The 13,234-nt window shown below is 37.5% G+C and overlaps 1 protein-coding gene across 7 annotated transcripts in view; it reads right to left on the minus strand.

Moving 5' to 3' along the window:
• The window catches only part of HMGCLL1 (3-hydroxymethyl-3-methylglutaryl-CoA lyase like 1), a 181,977-nt gene that overhangs the window by 84,977 nt on the left and 83,766 nt on the right, over positions 1–13,234 (minus strand). For 5 of the 7 annotated variants that reach the window (XM_029073980.2, XM_029073987.2, XM_029073973.2 and 2 more), the window contains 2 exons: positions 11,056–11,119; positions 7,306–7,494 (listed from right to left, as the gene is read on the minus strand). In XM_029073980.2, coding sequence (XP_028929813.1) covers positions 7,306–7,494; positions 11,056–11,119 — 253 coding nt within the window. The remainder of the gene's footprint in view (positions 1–7,305; positions 7,495–11,055; positions 11,120–13,234) is intronic. The other 2 variants (XM_029074003.2, XM_029073996.2) reach the window with 1 other exon arrangement.

Consider the following 13,234-nt stretch of genomic DNA (forward strand, 5'->3'; position numbering starts at 1 on the left):
AAGGGCTTTGCCATTTTTCTGTGTACCAGGCTTTGCCTAAAATTTGTGCAGGTGATTAAAAAAAAAGTTTGTTCATTTTCTATAATGATTCTGTGTTTGGCCAGAACTTGACTGTGTCACAGTATTAGCTGTGCCTCAGTTAAAGGTTTAATTTTTGTTTAAACCTAGAAGTGCAATAACAGTTTTACCACAGTCTGCACTTGTAGAAAAAAAAATTCCACATTTATTTTTTGTGCCTACCTCATTGTTTTTATGCATTAAAATAAGAGGTGGTTTACTTTATATGTTTTTAGAGGGAAAAATTGTCTAATTTAATCTTAATATTGAAACCACCAGTTGAAAAGTTTGACTGTTAATCTGTAGTGAGTTTCAGCAGGAGAGAAGAGTTGGTCACAGAAATGGGGTAAACAGCTCTATGGCATTAAAATACTGATGGATGTGATTTGCTTACTGATTTTGTAAAGCGAAGTGCTTCATTTAGTGGGTTCACCATGAATGGCAGATGGCTGAAATGAGTCTTCAATTGGAGAGATTTCACTTTTCTAAATTTGCATTTGAGTAGCGGGCAGATTGACGTTTGGATAGTTCTACAAACTGTTACTATTTTCAGGAAACTCTTGAAGAAGTTGCTTTTCATTTCTAAAAATGCAATGCACTAAAACTATTTTAAGAATGTAGTTAATTCTGTGTATTCATACCACAGTATATATATCTTGGGTTCTAGATGGATGATCCATCTAAAACCTATCTAAGACCCACCCGAAACCCATGAGAAACAGCATGGCGTATGAGAAGCAGCATTATATAGTGGCTAGAGCACAGGCCTGGGCATCAGAAGGTTGGGGTTCTAATCCCGGCTCTTCCACTTATCTGCTGTGTGACCTTGGGCAAGTAACTTCACTTCTCTGGGCCTCAGGTACCTCATCTGTAAAATGAGGATTAAGATTGTGAGACCCATGTGGGACAACCTGATTACCTTGTATCTACCCCAGAGCTTAGAACAGTGTTTGGCACATAGTAAGTACTTAACAAATTCCTATTATTATTATTATTCCCCAGGAGATTAGACTTTAACCCACTGTAGTTCTGTAGTTCTATGTGAATCAGTCAATAAGTCAATGGCATTTCCTGAACACTAACTGCGTGTGGAGGCACTTACTATAGGAGGTGCTTGGAAGAGTATAATACAATAAAGTAAGAAGATGGAATCCCTTCCCTCAAGGAGTTTACAATCTGGTGGTACAGAGAGACATTGAAATAAATTACAATAAAGGAAGCAGCAAAGTATAATGATTTGTCCATATGTGCTGTGGAGCTGGAGGTGGGTTGAGTATCCAAATTGTTACTGGGTAGAGACCCAAGTACTTAGATGATGTAGAAGGGACAGTGAATGTGGTGGGAAAATGACACATGAGTCAGGGAAGATTTGTTGCAGGAAATGAGATAATGAAGATGGAGGGAGTAGCAGTCTGTCAGACATGAAAGAAGAGAGATTCCAAAAGGCCGGAGGGAGGACATACATGAGCAAGGGGTCAATGATGAGAAAGGTGAGATTGAGGCACAGTAAGTAGGTTGGTGTTAGAGGAGTGAAATGAGCAGGCTGGGTTGTAGTGGGAAATGAGTAAGGTTAGGTAGGAGGGGGAGATGAAAAGAATGAAACCACTTAGATATTGATAAGATTTTTAGGCAAGAAAAGATGATCAAAAAACTTCATTCTTCCCCCTAAGAACAACAGAAGTGGCAATACCCAACTAGTTATCTTAACCTCAACTGAAATTATAACAATGATAATAATAATGATAATAATTCTGCTATTATGGCAAGGATCTGGTCTACAAACTCTATTGTTTTGTACTCTTCCAAACTCTTAGGACAGATCTCTGAGCACAGTAAGGGCTCAATAAGTATCAGTGATTGATTGGTATTTGTTAAGTGCTTACTTTGTGACAAGCATTGTACTAAGCACTGGGGTTGATACAATTTAAGCAGAAAAGCTACAGTCCATGCCCACATAGGACTAAGAGTTTAAAAGGGATGGAGAACAGGTATTTCACAGATGAAGTAACTTGCCCACGGTCAAAAAGCAGGCAAGTTGTGGAGCTGGAATTTGAACCTGGATGCTCTGACTCTGAGATTTGGCTTTTTCAGTCAGGCCACGCTCTTTCCCATGAAGTACACTCCTAAACAAGGCAATTTAATAAATCAATTTTCTTAAAAATGGCATGTCTTTTAATATTAAATCTCACAAGCAAACTGTCTTTTTTTTTCCTAGATTCAGCTCTGGAAGGGACACTGAAAGACTATCTATTCCTCTTTCTAATCCTTGGAAATTTGTTCTATTTCCAGTAATCATGATCTCTCCAAGTCTAGAGTTAATGCATTAAATTCTACAAAGACATTCCTCATAATTCAATAGGAGGAAAATCTTTGTGCTGTAGTTTGTGTACAGTAGTCTTGGGAGAAGAAAGTTGGATTGTCCAACTTCTGTGGGCATTTTATAGTCTGGTAAAATCACATTAGCTATTCCTATGTACTTTTCCAGGCATGCTTTGTTCATAGTGTGGAATAAATACCAATGGTAAATTGATTGATTAGATGTTGATAAATGTAATTTTATTGATTTAATTCTTAGAACAATTTAAAGAATGGCCTAAAACAGGGGTTGTTAACTGATGTTATTTTCTACATCAGTCTAGGTTAAAGTTTAGCTCTCTACTGTTAATCTTTGCTGTTGAAAATCTAATTCAGCAGTGTGGCTCAGTGAAAAGAGCCCGGGCTTGGGAGTCAGAGGTCATGGGATCTAATCCCATCTCCGCCACTTATCAGCTGTGTGACCTTGGGCAAGTCACAACTTCTCTGGGCCTCAGTTACCTCATCTGTAAAATGGGGATTAAGACTGAGCCCCATGTGGGACAACCTGATTACCTTGTAGCCCCCCAGTGCTTGGAACATAGTAAGTGCTTAACAAATGCCATTATTACTATTATTATTATTATTATTCTCGTCAGTGTCCATTTGGCCTATTGGAAAGAGCGCAAGCCTGGAAGCCAAAGGACCTGGATTCTAAATCTGGCTTTGCCACATATCTGCAATGTCATCTTCAGAAAATCATTTATTTCTCTGTACCTCAGTTACCTACATCTATAAAATGGGGCTTAAGATTTTGAATTCCATTTGGGGCATGGGACTGTGTCAATCAATCAATAGGTGTTTACTGAGTGCTTATTATCTGCAGAGCTCTGTTCTATGTGCCTGGGTGAGGACAATACATGAGAATTAGTAGACACATTTCCTGCCTATAATTAATTTACAGTCTACAGGGAGAGACAGGCATTGATATGAATAAAAAATTTATAAGCAATAATTTAAAGATATTTAATTTAAAACGTCCAACTGGTTAGTTTGTTCTAACCGCACTTCACACTGCCTGGCACATAGTAATTAACTAATATAATTTTTTAAAGTGTCAAAATTAAGCAAATAAACATTAAGTGGGTTATAGAACTTGTTACGGACATTGACATCTATCTAGTTAAGTCAAATCATGAGTCCAAATTAAGCAAAAAATTCATCAATTTATTCACCTATTTACTTGTTATTGCTGTTATTATTTACCCAAGTTGATTATATTAGCAAATAGTATCATTCTCATTATTAAACTGTATATTCATTACTTAATTCTTACGTGTCTCCTCCATAAGGTTGTAGGTTCCCTGAGAGTAAGGACCACATGCTTAACCTTTTCTGAAAACCCCAAAATGCCTAGCACATTAGACACTCAAATACTTTTGATTATCATGTCACCTACCCACACTGCTATGCTTCCTCCAAGCCTGTTTGTTTTCTTAAAAATATAAACTATAGATTCTTGCTAATCTCCTGATCTAAATAGGTTTCAAACATTCTGTGAAAAGTTAGTCATATTTCAAATTTTATGTGTGCTCTCAACATGAATGTAGTACATTTCTAAATGGTAGTTTGGGTTTTTTTGGTTTGTTTTTAGTCAATTCTTTCTGATATCTTATAAAAATGATCAGTTAGGGCTTTAATAATAATAATGATAATAATAATTGTTCTGTTTGTTGAGCATTTACTACGTGCCAGGCAGGGTGAAGTGCGGCGGTGGATACAAGCAAATCAGGCTGGACACAGTCCCTGTCCCACATGAGGCTCACAGTTTCAATCCCCATTGTACAGATGACTTAACAAAGGCACAGAAAAATGAAGTGACTTGCCCAAGGTCACACAGCAGACAAGTGGCAGAGCCAGGATTAGAACCCATATCCTCCTGACTGCCAGGCCCATGCTCAATCCACTAGGCCATGTTGCTTCTCTTTCAAAGGTATGCCTTACATGTACCTCAGAAGACAAAGATATTGCTGCACATCAAACTTAAAGCTATCCCTAATGTCTACAAATATTCATACACAAACATTCAACTGTATTCTTTTACCCATTCTTTCATTAATACCTTTAATTTGATATTATTCAAATCTAGACTGTGAGCCTGTTGTTATGCAGGGATTGTCTCTGTTGCCAAATTTTACTTTCCAAGCGCTTAGTACAATGCTCTGCACACAGTAAGTGCTTGATAAATATGAGTGAATGAAGAAAAATCACCTTGATATTAACCATCGGAGGAATTAACCTTGCATACCAAGTCCACAATAAGGAAGGATATATTTCATCATAAATTGTTTTATTTTATTAGATAAGACTCTCAGCCTGGATAATATCTCTATACCCCAATAATATAAAATATTTCTTATATATAACCCTCCATGTAGTATCTCATATAATGAAGTACAATAATATGCATTTTAAAGCATTTGCAGGACTAAAATGTTCTTTGGGAAACACATTCCAACTAAGGTTTGTTTCACTGGATGTTAACTGCAGCATTTCTGCATAGATACACTCATCTATTGAAAAACTTTTCTGTACCTGCAGAATCTAGTGCGTATTAATTAATATAAGATGTAAATCCAATTCCACACTCCCCTTGTTGTTTTCAAAAAGAGAGAATATTTTACCTATAGGTTCAATTATTAAAACTAAGTGTCAAATTCTGCAATATGACACATGCAAAAAAAAAGAGTTTGCATCCCATGTCATCTGTACCACTCTTTGCCCCCAGCAGATTCTACCTCTGCCTAATCTGGACTATTCTTTAATTATTCATCCTCTAGTAACTGAGTCTGGGCAAGTGTGAAGTATAGAGAATAAAGAATAAAGGAAAGAAAAAGAAGAAGAAAGTAGAGAGAGCCCAAGATAATACATTAGATTAAATAATCAAGGTCATTATTTTGCTATCAGAAACTACCACCCCTGGGTCAGGAAGTAAAATTAACTGACATGTTCTCTTAATGCTGACAATCTTGCAGGCACACTGATGTACCTGGGATAGACTCTAGGAAGAAATCAGTGGCACAAGGCTTGGAAAATTTTACTCTGACTTATAGCTCTCTCTATGGAGTGGTGCTGGAATTAGATGTGCCCTGGGCAGAGCTAAGTCATAAAATAAAATTTCCCACAGAAAAAATCCTCCCCCAAATAATTTTCTGCAGAGAAACCCATATCATACAATTAAGAGAACAGAACCCCAAATAGATGTTTTCCATTGTTTTTAACATTAGGTTACATTTCCTCCCACTCAAGAAAGAAAACAGTGTACAGTTCCTTTCCTCCGTGATCCCACATAAGATTTTTTCCTTACTTCTCCTTACAAAAGGATTTGTGCACATATGTTTGTAAATCACAATAAACCCTTATTGGGATTTATATTAGCATTCCATTTAAACATCCGCCAGGCAGCTCTATACCAAAGACTAAGGGCTTAGATTTACTTATTGATTTGCACTACGAAAACCTTTGTGTGTGGTCTTATTGACATACACCTCTACTCTGAGAATAAAAGATAGACTGGTTTCAATTGAGTTTAAACAATGTTACTTTGGCAAAAACCAAAAGTCACTACAGTACATTGCTCTTTCAATACAAAAAAAGTCTTAAAAATGTTTCTCTATCATTTGCACTCACATGTAATATGTGATTATTTCTCTGGATTTATTATGGACTCTTTGTGTTAAGATAACCACTGGAAGTCCCTCATTCTATTAATATTAAATAAATTTCAAGGGGAAAGAGAATCTGACAAAATCTAAAGGATATTTTCAAAAAATGATTTAAAAGTGTAAACTGGAAACTCCACTCAGCAATATACACTGAAGACTGAGTTTATTACACTGAGCACAATTCTTAGAGAAGGAGCATTGCCTAGTGGAAACAACAAGGTCCTGAGAGTCAGAGGACCTAGTTTCTAATCCCAGCTTTGCCATTTGTATACTGTGTGATTTAAGGCAAATCAACTTCGCTGTGCCTCCGTTACCTCATCTGTAAAAACGGGGATTAAGACTATGAGCCCCACATGTGACATGGGCTGTGACCATCCTAATTAGCTTGTATCTGCTCCAGTGCTTGGTTTGGTGCCTGGCACATAGTAAGTGCTAAACAAATATCATTTAAAAAAAAAAATCTCCCAAGCTAAAAGTGAAATGTAAGATATTAAGCACCCTTTTATCACTGGACATTTCTCCCCACCTATTGGGGGCTGATAGGTCTCCATATTCCAAGTAACCTACAGGAATATAGTTCAAGTATTCTGTGATTTATCACACAGAAGAGAGATTTCCTGATCTCCCCATTCCAGTGAGGCTCCCATCAGCCTCTGATCCAGCCTGGAAGCAAAAGCTCCTCCGTCGCTCTCTTACTGCCAAACTTCAGGGCTGATTAAACAAGTGAGAGGTTGGCCCAACCCTATGTTTCCAAGGCTCTCACTGGCCCATGATCCAGCCCAGAAAGGACTCAAACAAGTGGCAGCATGGCTTATCAACTTTCAAAATGTTGGGAAGGCCACCATCATGACTACCGCCGTGACTTCTATGACTGTTCTAAACCGTTAAAAGCCTGAAGCCCTGTTGTTTGCATAGTACTTATTATCACCCATGGCACATACTTTTGTTTCCACTTTCCTTAGATGTCTCTCCAAGTGCATCGACCCCATATTCTTAGATTGTAGAGTTCAGTAAAATGTCTATATCTCAGTGCTTTCCAAACAATAGATGCTTAACAAATACTATGGCTACTAGGATACTCCTTCATGAAACTAGTAAATAAATGGAACTCTTTGAGTCTTCAAAACTCCCTGCATGAGAAGCAGGAAAGATAATGATTCCAAATATTTATTTGACTCAAACTGTGAAATACTACTTATGCTTTAAAAACAGAGAAAAAAGTGAAAATTACCTGCAAGGCAGTGAGAATATTTGCTAAGGCCTGTCCATAAGTGTCATGACAATGTACAGCAAGAGCACTTAGTGGGATTTCTTTCATAACACTTTCCAACATTTTTTTCATGTTTCCAGGAGTCCCCACTCCAATTGTATCCCCCAAAGATATCTCATAGCAGCCCATGCCATAGAGTTTCTTAGATACCTGTTGAGAAAAGATGAAGTTCTATTAAAAGTAGGGAACTGAGGAGGCATAAGACAAACAATAAATGATCAATCCCTACATTCATCAGCAAGGATAATCTAAACATAAGAAAAACAGTGTGGCCTAGTTGATAGGTCCTAGTTAGGCCTGGGAGTCAGAAGGATCTGGGTTCTAATCTCTGATCTCCCACTTGTCAGCTCTATGACCTTGGGCAAGTGACAACTTCTCTGTGCCTCAGTTACCTCATCTGTAAAATGGGGATTAAGACTGTGACCCCCACATAGGACGTAGACCTAGTGCAACCCAATGAGCTTGTGTCTATCCCAGTCCAGCACTTAGTAGAGTGCCTGGCACATAGTAAGACCATAACATACACTACAAAAAAAAAAACGTAGTTCCAAAGATGAACCTTCGGAAAACAAATTGCTTTCTATTAATAGAATATACCAGTGTTCAAATTAAAATTCATTAATAAATGGGAAAGCATCATAAATTTATTTTTCTATACTTGTAAAGGTACCCAAAATGTTATACAAGGAGGCTCTTGTCCCTTTAGGAAAATGATCAAGTCAGCTTTCACCTAAGTTAACTTTGTAGGTCAACACACAATAAAGACATTTGGAAATTGGTTTAAAATGCATTTCTAGGTATGTAGGTTTATTCAAGCACACTGAAAATGAGCTTTTTAATTAAGATTTAGCCAACAGAACAGCTGGGCAAATGAATGCACATTTGTTTCTAGGGAGGGATATCATTTGCAATGCCCTGATAATGCATCAGCCATTCAAAAATTTCATAAATAAATTTTGGGGAACACATTTACAGTATTTCCAAGGTTGGGGCCTGATGAAGTACTTTATTAACTTGAAAGAAAAGAGGAATAAATTGTGCATAGACTGATTATTCTGGGCACATATTGCATAAGGTTTAATAATATGCTGTGATTTTTTTTCCCCATAATGATTACTGTTTTGTAAAGGACTGTTATTGGTTAAGCAATTAAACTCTTTATCAATGAGTCACTAAGTCAAAGACAGCAGTAGATTTTGTACTGATGGAGAGTCTTCAAAATAAAGTGGAAGACATGCTATTCATTTTGCATTATTAAGTTTTCCAATTGTTCAGTCAATACATTTTGGAGATACCATAAGTTAAGAGTCTATTAGGTGCTACAACATCATTTATTTCCTTTCTTTTACCATGGAGATCTTTCGAATGGCATGTTATAACTGGGATTTATTGAGTGTTAGCCAGATGATTTTACTAGCAGCTGACTACATGCTCTCTTGAGACCTTGTTCACTAAGACACTTCCCTAGCTCTAGACCCATGGAACAAAAATAACACTTCAAATGGGTCAAGGAGCTCCTTGGCCTGGGCAAATAACAGACTTCAAAATAAATAGCAAAGAAGTCTACCTTTTCACTGGATGAGAAATAATACTGTAATAAGACATGACAGCATCTATTATTGATCTTTGGATCTTCTAGAAACAAGTAGGCCTTCTGCCAAGTAAACTAAAATCCCCCTATCTCAGAGGAATCAGTCTTGCTAATCCAGCATGCAATGCTTCACTGTAATGCCCTCATTATTTTCCTTTTCAGAACTCTAACATTATTTAAAATCCATTCTGTGTTTATATTTTTAGGGTGATATAATGGAATTGAGCATTGTTTGGAATAGGACAGGAAAAATCAATGATAGACATAACAGAAGACAGATGGACTCATACAGCCCTTCAACTTTTAAAAAGAAATCCACAAGGAGAATGGAAACAGATACATATTCATAATGATTCTTGTTTAACAACCTGCCTTTCCATTTTCCCCTGCAGATCTGTTCACCAAATCTCCACTGGTGACAGCTGCTTTCAAGAGCTGGAGCTGGTTCATTCTTATTTCTCATTATGGAATAATATCCTCAAGGTAGACTTTCCTTAAAGTAAGTGCTAAAGGAGAGTAGCTTCAGATGAATTGCAGTCTGCCTCACTTTTTGCTTTTATAATGCTGATTTTCCACTTGTGACATAACCTTCAGTGAAGCTTTCAGTACTGCTTCACTTAGAGCCCAGCCACTTTTACCTTTCATTTTTTATTAAAACCAGCTAAACATATCCCTTAACCTACCATAAAAGGTACCATAAAAACTTAATCACCTGACATGCATGAGGCCAAAACCAGTCCATCTAACTGGATATTCCAGATAATTGAGTTTTACCCTGGCATTATCGGAAGTGCAGGCTTTTTCTGACATGGGCCTAGATGAACTACAGGGCGATATGGGGTCATTGCCTCAAGCCTGGTGGGAGTCCAGGTGACTTCAAGAGAATTCAAGATCAGTTCCTAACTCTGAGCATGTTCCCTCAAGACCCTGAAGATCCCAGGCAGACTCCTTATAGTAGTATTAGGCAGCCTCTGAGAAAGGCTCGCAGAGCTAAGAGATGTGGAATCCAGATAGGGAAGTTTTATCTGCATTTTTCTAATGTGAATAAAAAACCTGAACCACTTTGTCACAAGCTTGTCACATTGGTTGTGCTGTAGGAAACCCATAAAATAAAAGGAAGAAATTAAGGTGAAACAAACAAAAAAAATCACAGGAAAAATCAATGTGCCTCTTAAAAAAAAGTTCTATAAATGATCAAATGTATTAGACAATACATAGAGTGAAGGCCAAGTGGTATGCTTTAAAAATCTAACAGGCCAGGGTAAATCTTCACAAAATATTTGAAGTTAAGGAAAGGACAAGAAAAACCTCAGACTCCAGGAGCAAAGGGGCTCTTTAGCCTCTGCATTCCAGAAGCCATTGAAATATCTTGGGACAAGATTGCTCTCAGTGGACTTGAGTTATCCTCAGGGTTGACTGGCAAAAGCCTCTGGCTACTCTGTTGCTTTGTCCCCTGCTGATAACTAATTCCTTCTCCTCCCACCCCCAATTTCTTCTGGTCTGGGTCTCTGCTAGAAATTTTCCCATGTGGTGAAGTGGTTTTCTCTCAGATTAAGCTTTAATTTAGGGCATTTTCCATCTAAAGCTGTTTCCACTATCCTCTCTAAGCAAAAGCCTTGGTCCCTGTGGCTCCAAGCACAGCTCAGAAAACTATCCGTATTTCTACAATTATCTCTGGGTCTAGAGAGGCCAAACCTTAGCCTTTGTATCTCTCTTCTGATATTTTCATTAACTGTGATATTGAATAAACATTGGCTTTGGTTTACTCTGGGGAAGAGTCTAGTTCAGCCATGATGCCAGAGGCCTTTCCAGTTAGCAACAGATCCTTACTAGCTTCTCTAACTTCTTTTTCCTCTGAATTACTCTGAAAGTATAATGATCCCTATTCTTATTAGTTTTAATCCTAACAGTGTAAGGCAGGTAAGAGGCTCCAATCTTAGGAAGCAGCACATGCTTCTTGTTCTAAGAAGTGGCAGCCCACTTTCACATAACAACCATACTCAAGGGTAGCATTTTTCATCAATGGGAAAAAAGATGAGAGAAATAAAAAGTTCATGCACATTCAGAATTGCTATACTATTCTTGTTATGAAATCAAGAAGGCAATAGATATGTTCTTACTTCTGCCACTTTATCAGGTGCAATGTTTCCTTCGTATGGACAGCCCAGTGCACAAGACACATACCTAAATGTGAAATACACATAAATGTTGATATTTGTATTCTGTATATGATTAACTTTTTTCTACACAAAGAAAAGGAAATAAAAAGTCAAATATATATTACTCAATTATATTTACACACCTCTTATCCTTTCATCCTACATATTTACCATGAATCAACCAATACTAGATTTTTTGGATGTCGACATTATCTACTATGCTGTCTAAAGGCAACCTTGTCAAATTTGACAATATTCAAAATTGTTTCAGAGCAGTGGGATGAAAAACAAACTTGTTTATTAAAAAATCAATTTGATAGCTTTTATTAAGTCCTTACTCTATTCTCCTTCTTCCAGGATCACACTTCAACTATTCAACCTATATAGTATCTGCCATGTTCTCAGATATGTCCAGTAAGCAATTCCAGCTTTCAGTAGTTCATATTGTAAGTACCTCATTGCATCTAATGCAATGTCCCTTCTCCAATTTAAGTCACAGTCATTTAATCAATCATTATTTTGATTTTTTTCAAAATTGTTATTACTAACAATAATAATAATTGTGGTATTTGTGAAGCGCTTATTTTGTGTCAGGCAATGTATGAAGCACTGGGGTGGATACCAGAAAATCAGGTTCAACACAGTCCCTGTCCTTCATGAGGCTCACAGTGTTAATCCCCCATTTTACAGATGAGATAACTGAGGCACAGAGAAGTGAAAAGACTTGCCCAAGGTCATATAGCAGACAAGTGGCAGAGCCAGGAGTGGAACCCGGGAGCTGAGATTAGAACCCAGGTGCCCAGGTGCCCTGTTCCATTCCTTCAGCCACACTGCTTTCCTGTATTGCTTACTCTATGCAGAACCACTGTACAAAGCACTTGGGGAGAGTACAATAGAGCTGAAAGACAAAATTAGTAGACAGTGAGATGGAAAACATCGAACCACTAATCTTCTACCTACCATTATTATATTTAAGTAAATCATCACCCTTCAGCCTTTTTATCTCTAGGCCCAACAATCCCAAATTCTTTTAACCTTCACTCATAGCCTTCCATTTTCCAAAGCTTCAGTGAGTTTGTTCCTCTCTTCTGGACCTTTCTCCAAGTTTTCCACAACTCTCAGTATGTGGAACCCTATACTGGACATAATTGCTCTCACAGAAACCTGAAAAATGACTGGTATAATGAGCGGCTTACTTCCACAACTCCCATTAAGTCCCATTCCCTTGAACATATCCCAGCACTGTCCCTGTTTTTCTTTGTTTAATTAACTCATGCTAGACTGTTGAGAGCTGCTACTCAAAGTTAAACTCAGCCTTTAGTCCCACTATGTAAAGAACATGTGAAAAAATATTACTATTCTTTCAAATACTTACACTTACAAGTTTTTTTCAACACTGCTCTATTGGAATTCCTCAGTTTAAAATGCAAACTGCAGAGGACAGTTCAATCTGAACAACTACCACTTCATGTTATAGCTCTTCTAGCAAAAGTTACACTGGGATTGACTTTCTCCACCTGTCTAAAATTTCCATGTCCTTCCACTGGTTAGGCAGGAAAGGAGGCTTTCACTGAAGTAGAATTCTTGATTCATAGCTAACAAAGAGAAGAGAGTTTCTGGGCAAATTTCTTTATGCCCAGACTCCACATATTTAAAATGTAATTTTTCTTTCCCATTCCTTTATTCTCCAAGCACTCCTTGACACATCCAAGCAGTAGGAGTTATTAAGCACTTAGCATTTTATGCACAGGTTGGTTTTGCATACAGATAATTCTTGTGAACAGTCCTTCCAAACCAGCCCATAAGCCACAATGGCTTTCTATTGACACTGCACTGCTACTGAAACAATGTCCCTTACTTGAGTATACATTTTTTCTGGTGCTTCTGCTGTTTTGGGGCTCAGATATGTCTGGTGGAACAGAGGGAAAACTATGGTTTTTGGGGGTTGCTTTGCTACTGCTGTAGTTCTGTGGGTTTTTTTGTTTTTTTTTTGCTTTTCCCTGGTTTTTGTAAGCGACTCTATCATTCTTGGAGATGTCTTACCAAAAAGGCAAGATTCCAATGGTTTCTGCAAATATTCTATTTGGTGACCATAGACTCCATACCTTTTCCTTATATATCACTTTGTAATTGCAGGTTG

Source organism: Ornithorhynchus anatinus, chromosome 1, assembly GCF_004115215.2.
Source record: "Ornithorhynchus anatinus isolate Pmale09 chromosome 1, mOrnAna1.pri.v4, whole genome shotgun sequence".
Classification (NCBI taxonomy): domain Eukaryota; kingdom Metazoa; phylum Chordata; class Mammalia; order Monotremata; family Ornithorhynchidae; genus Ornithorhynchus; species Ornithorhynchus anatinus.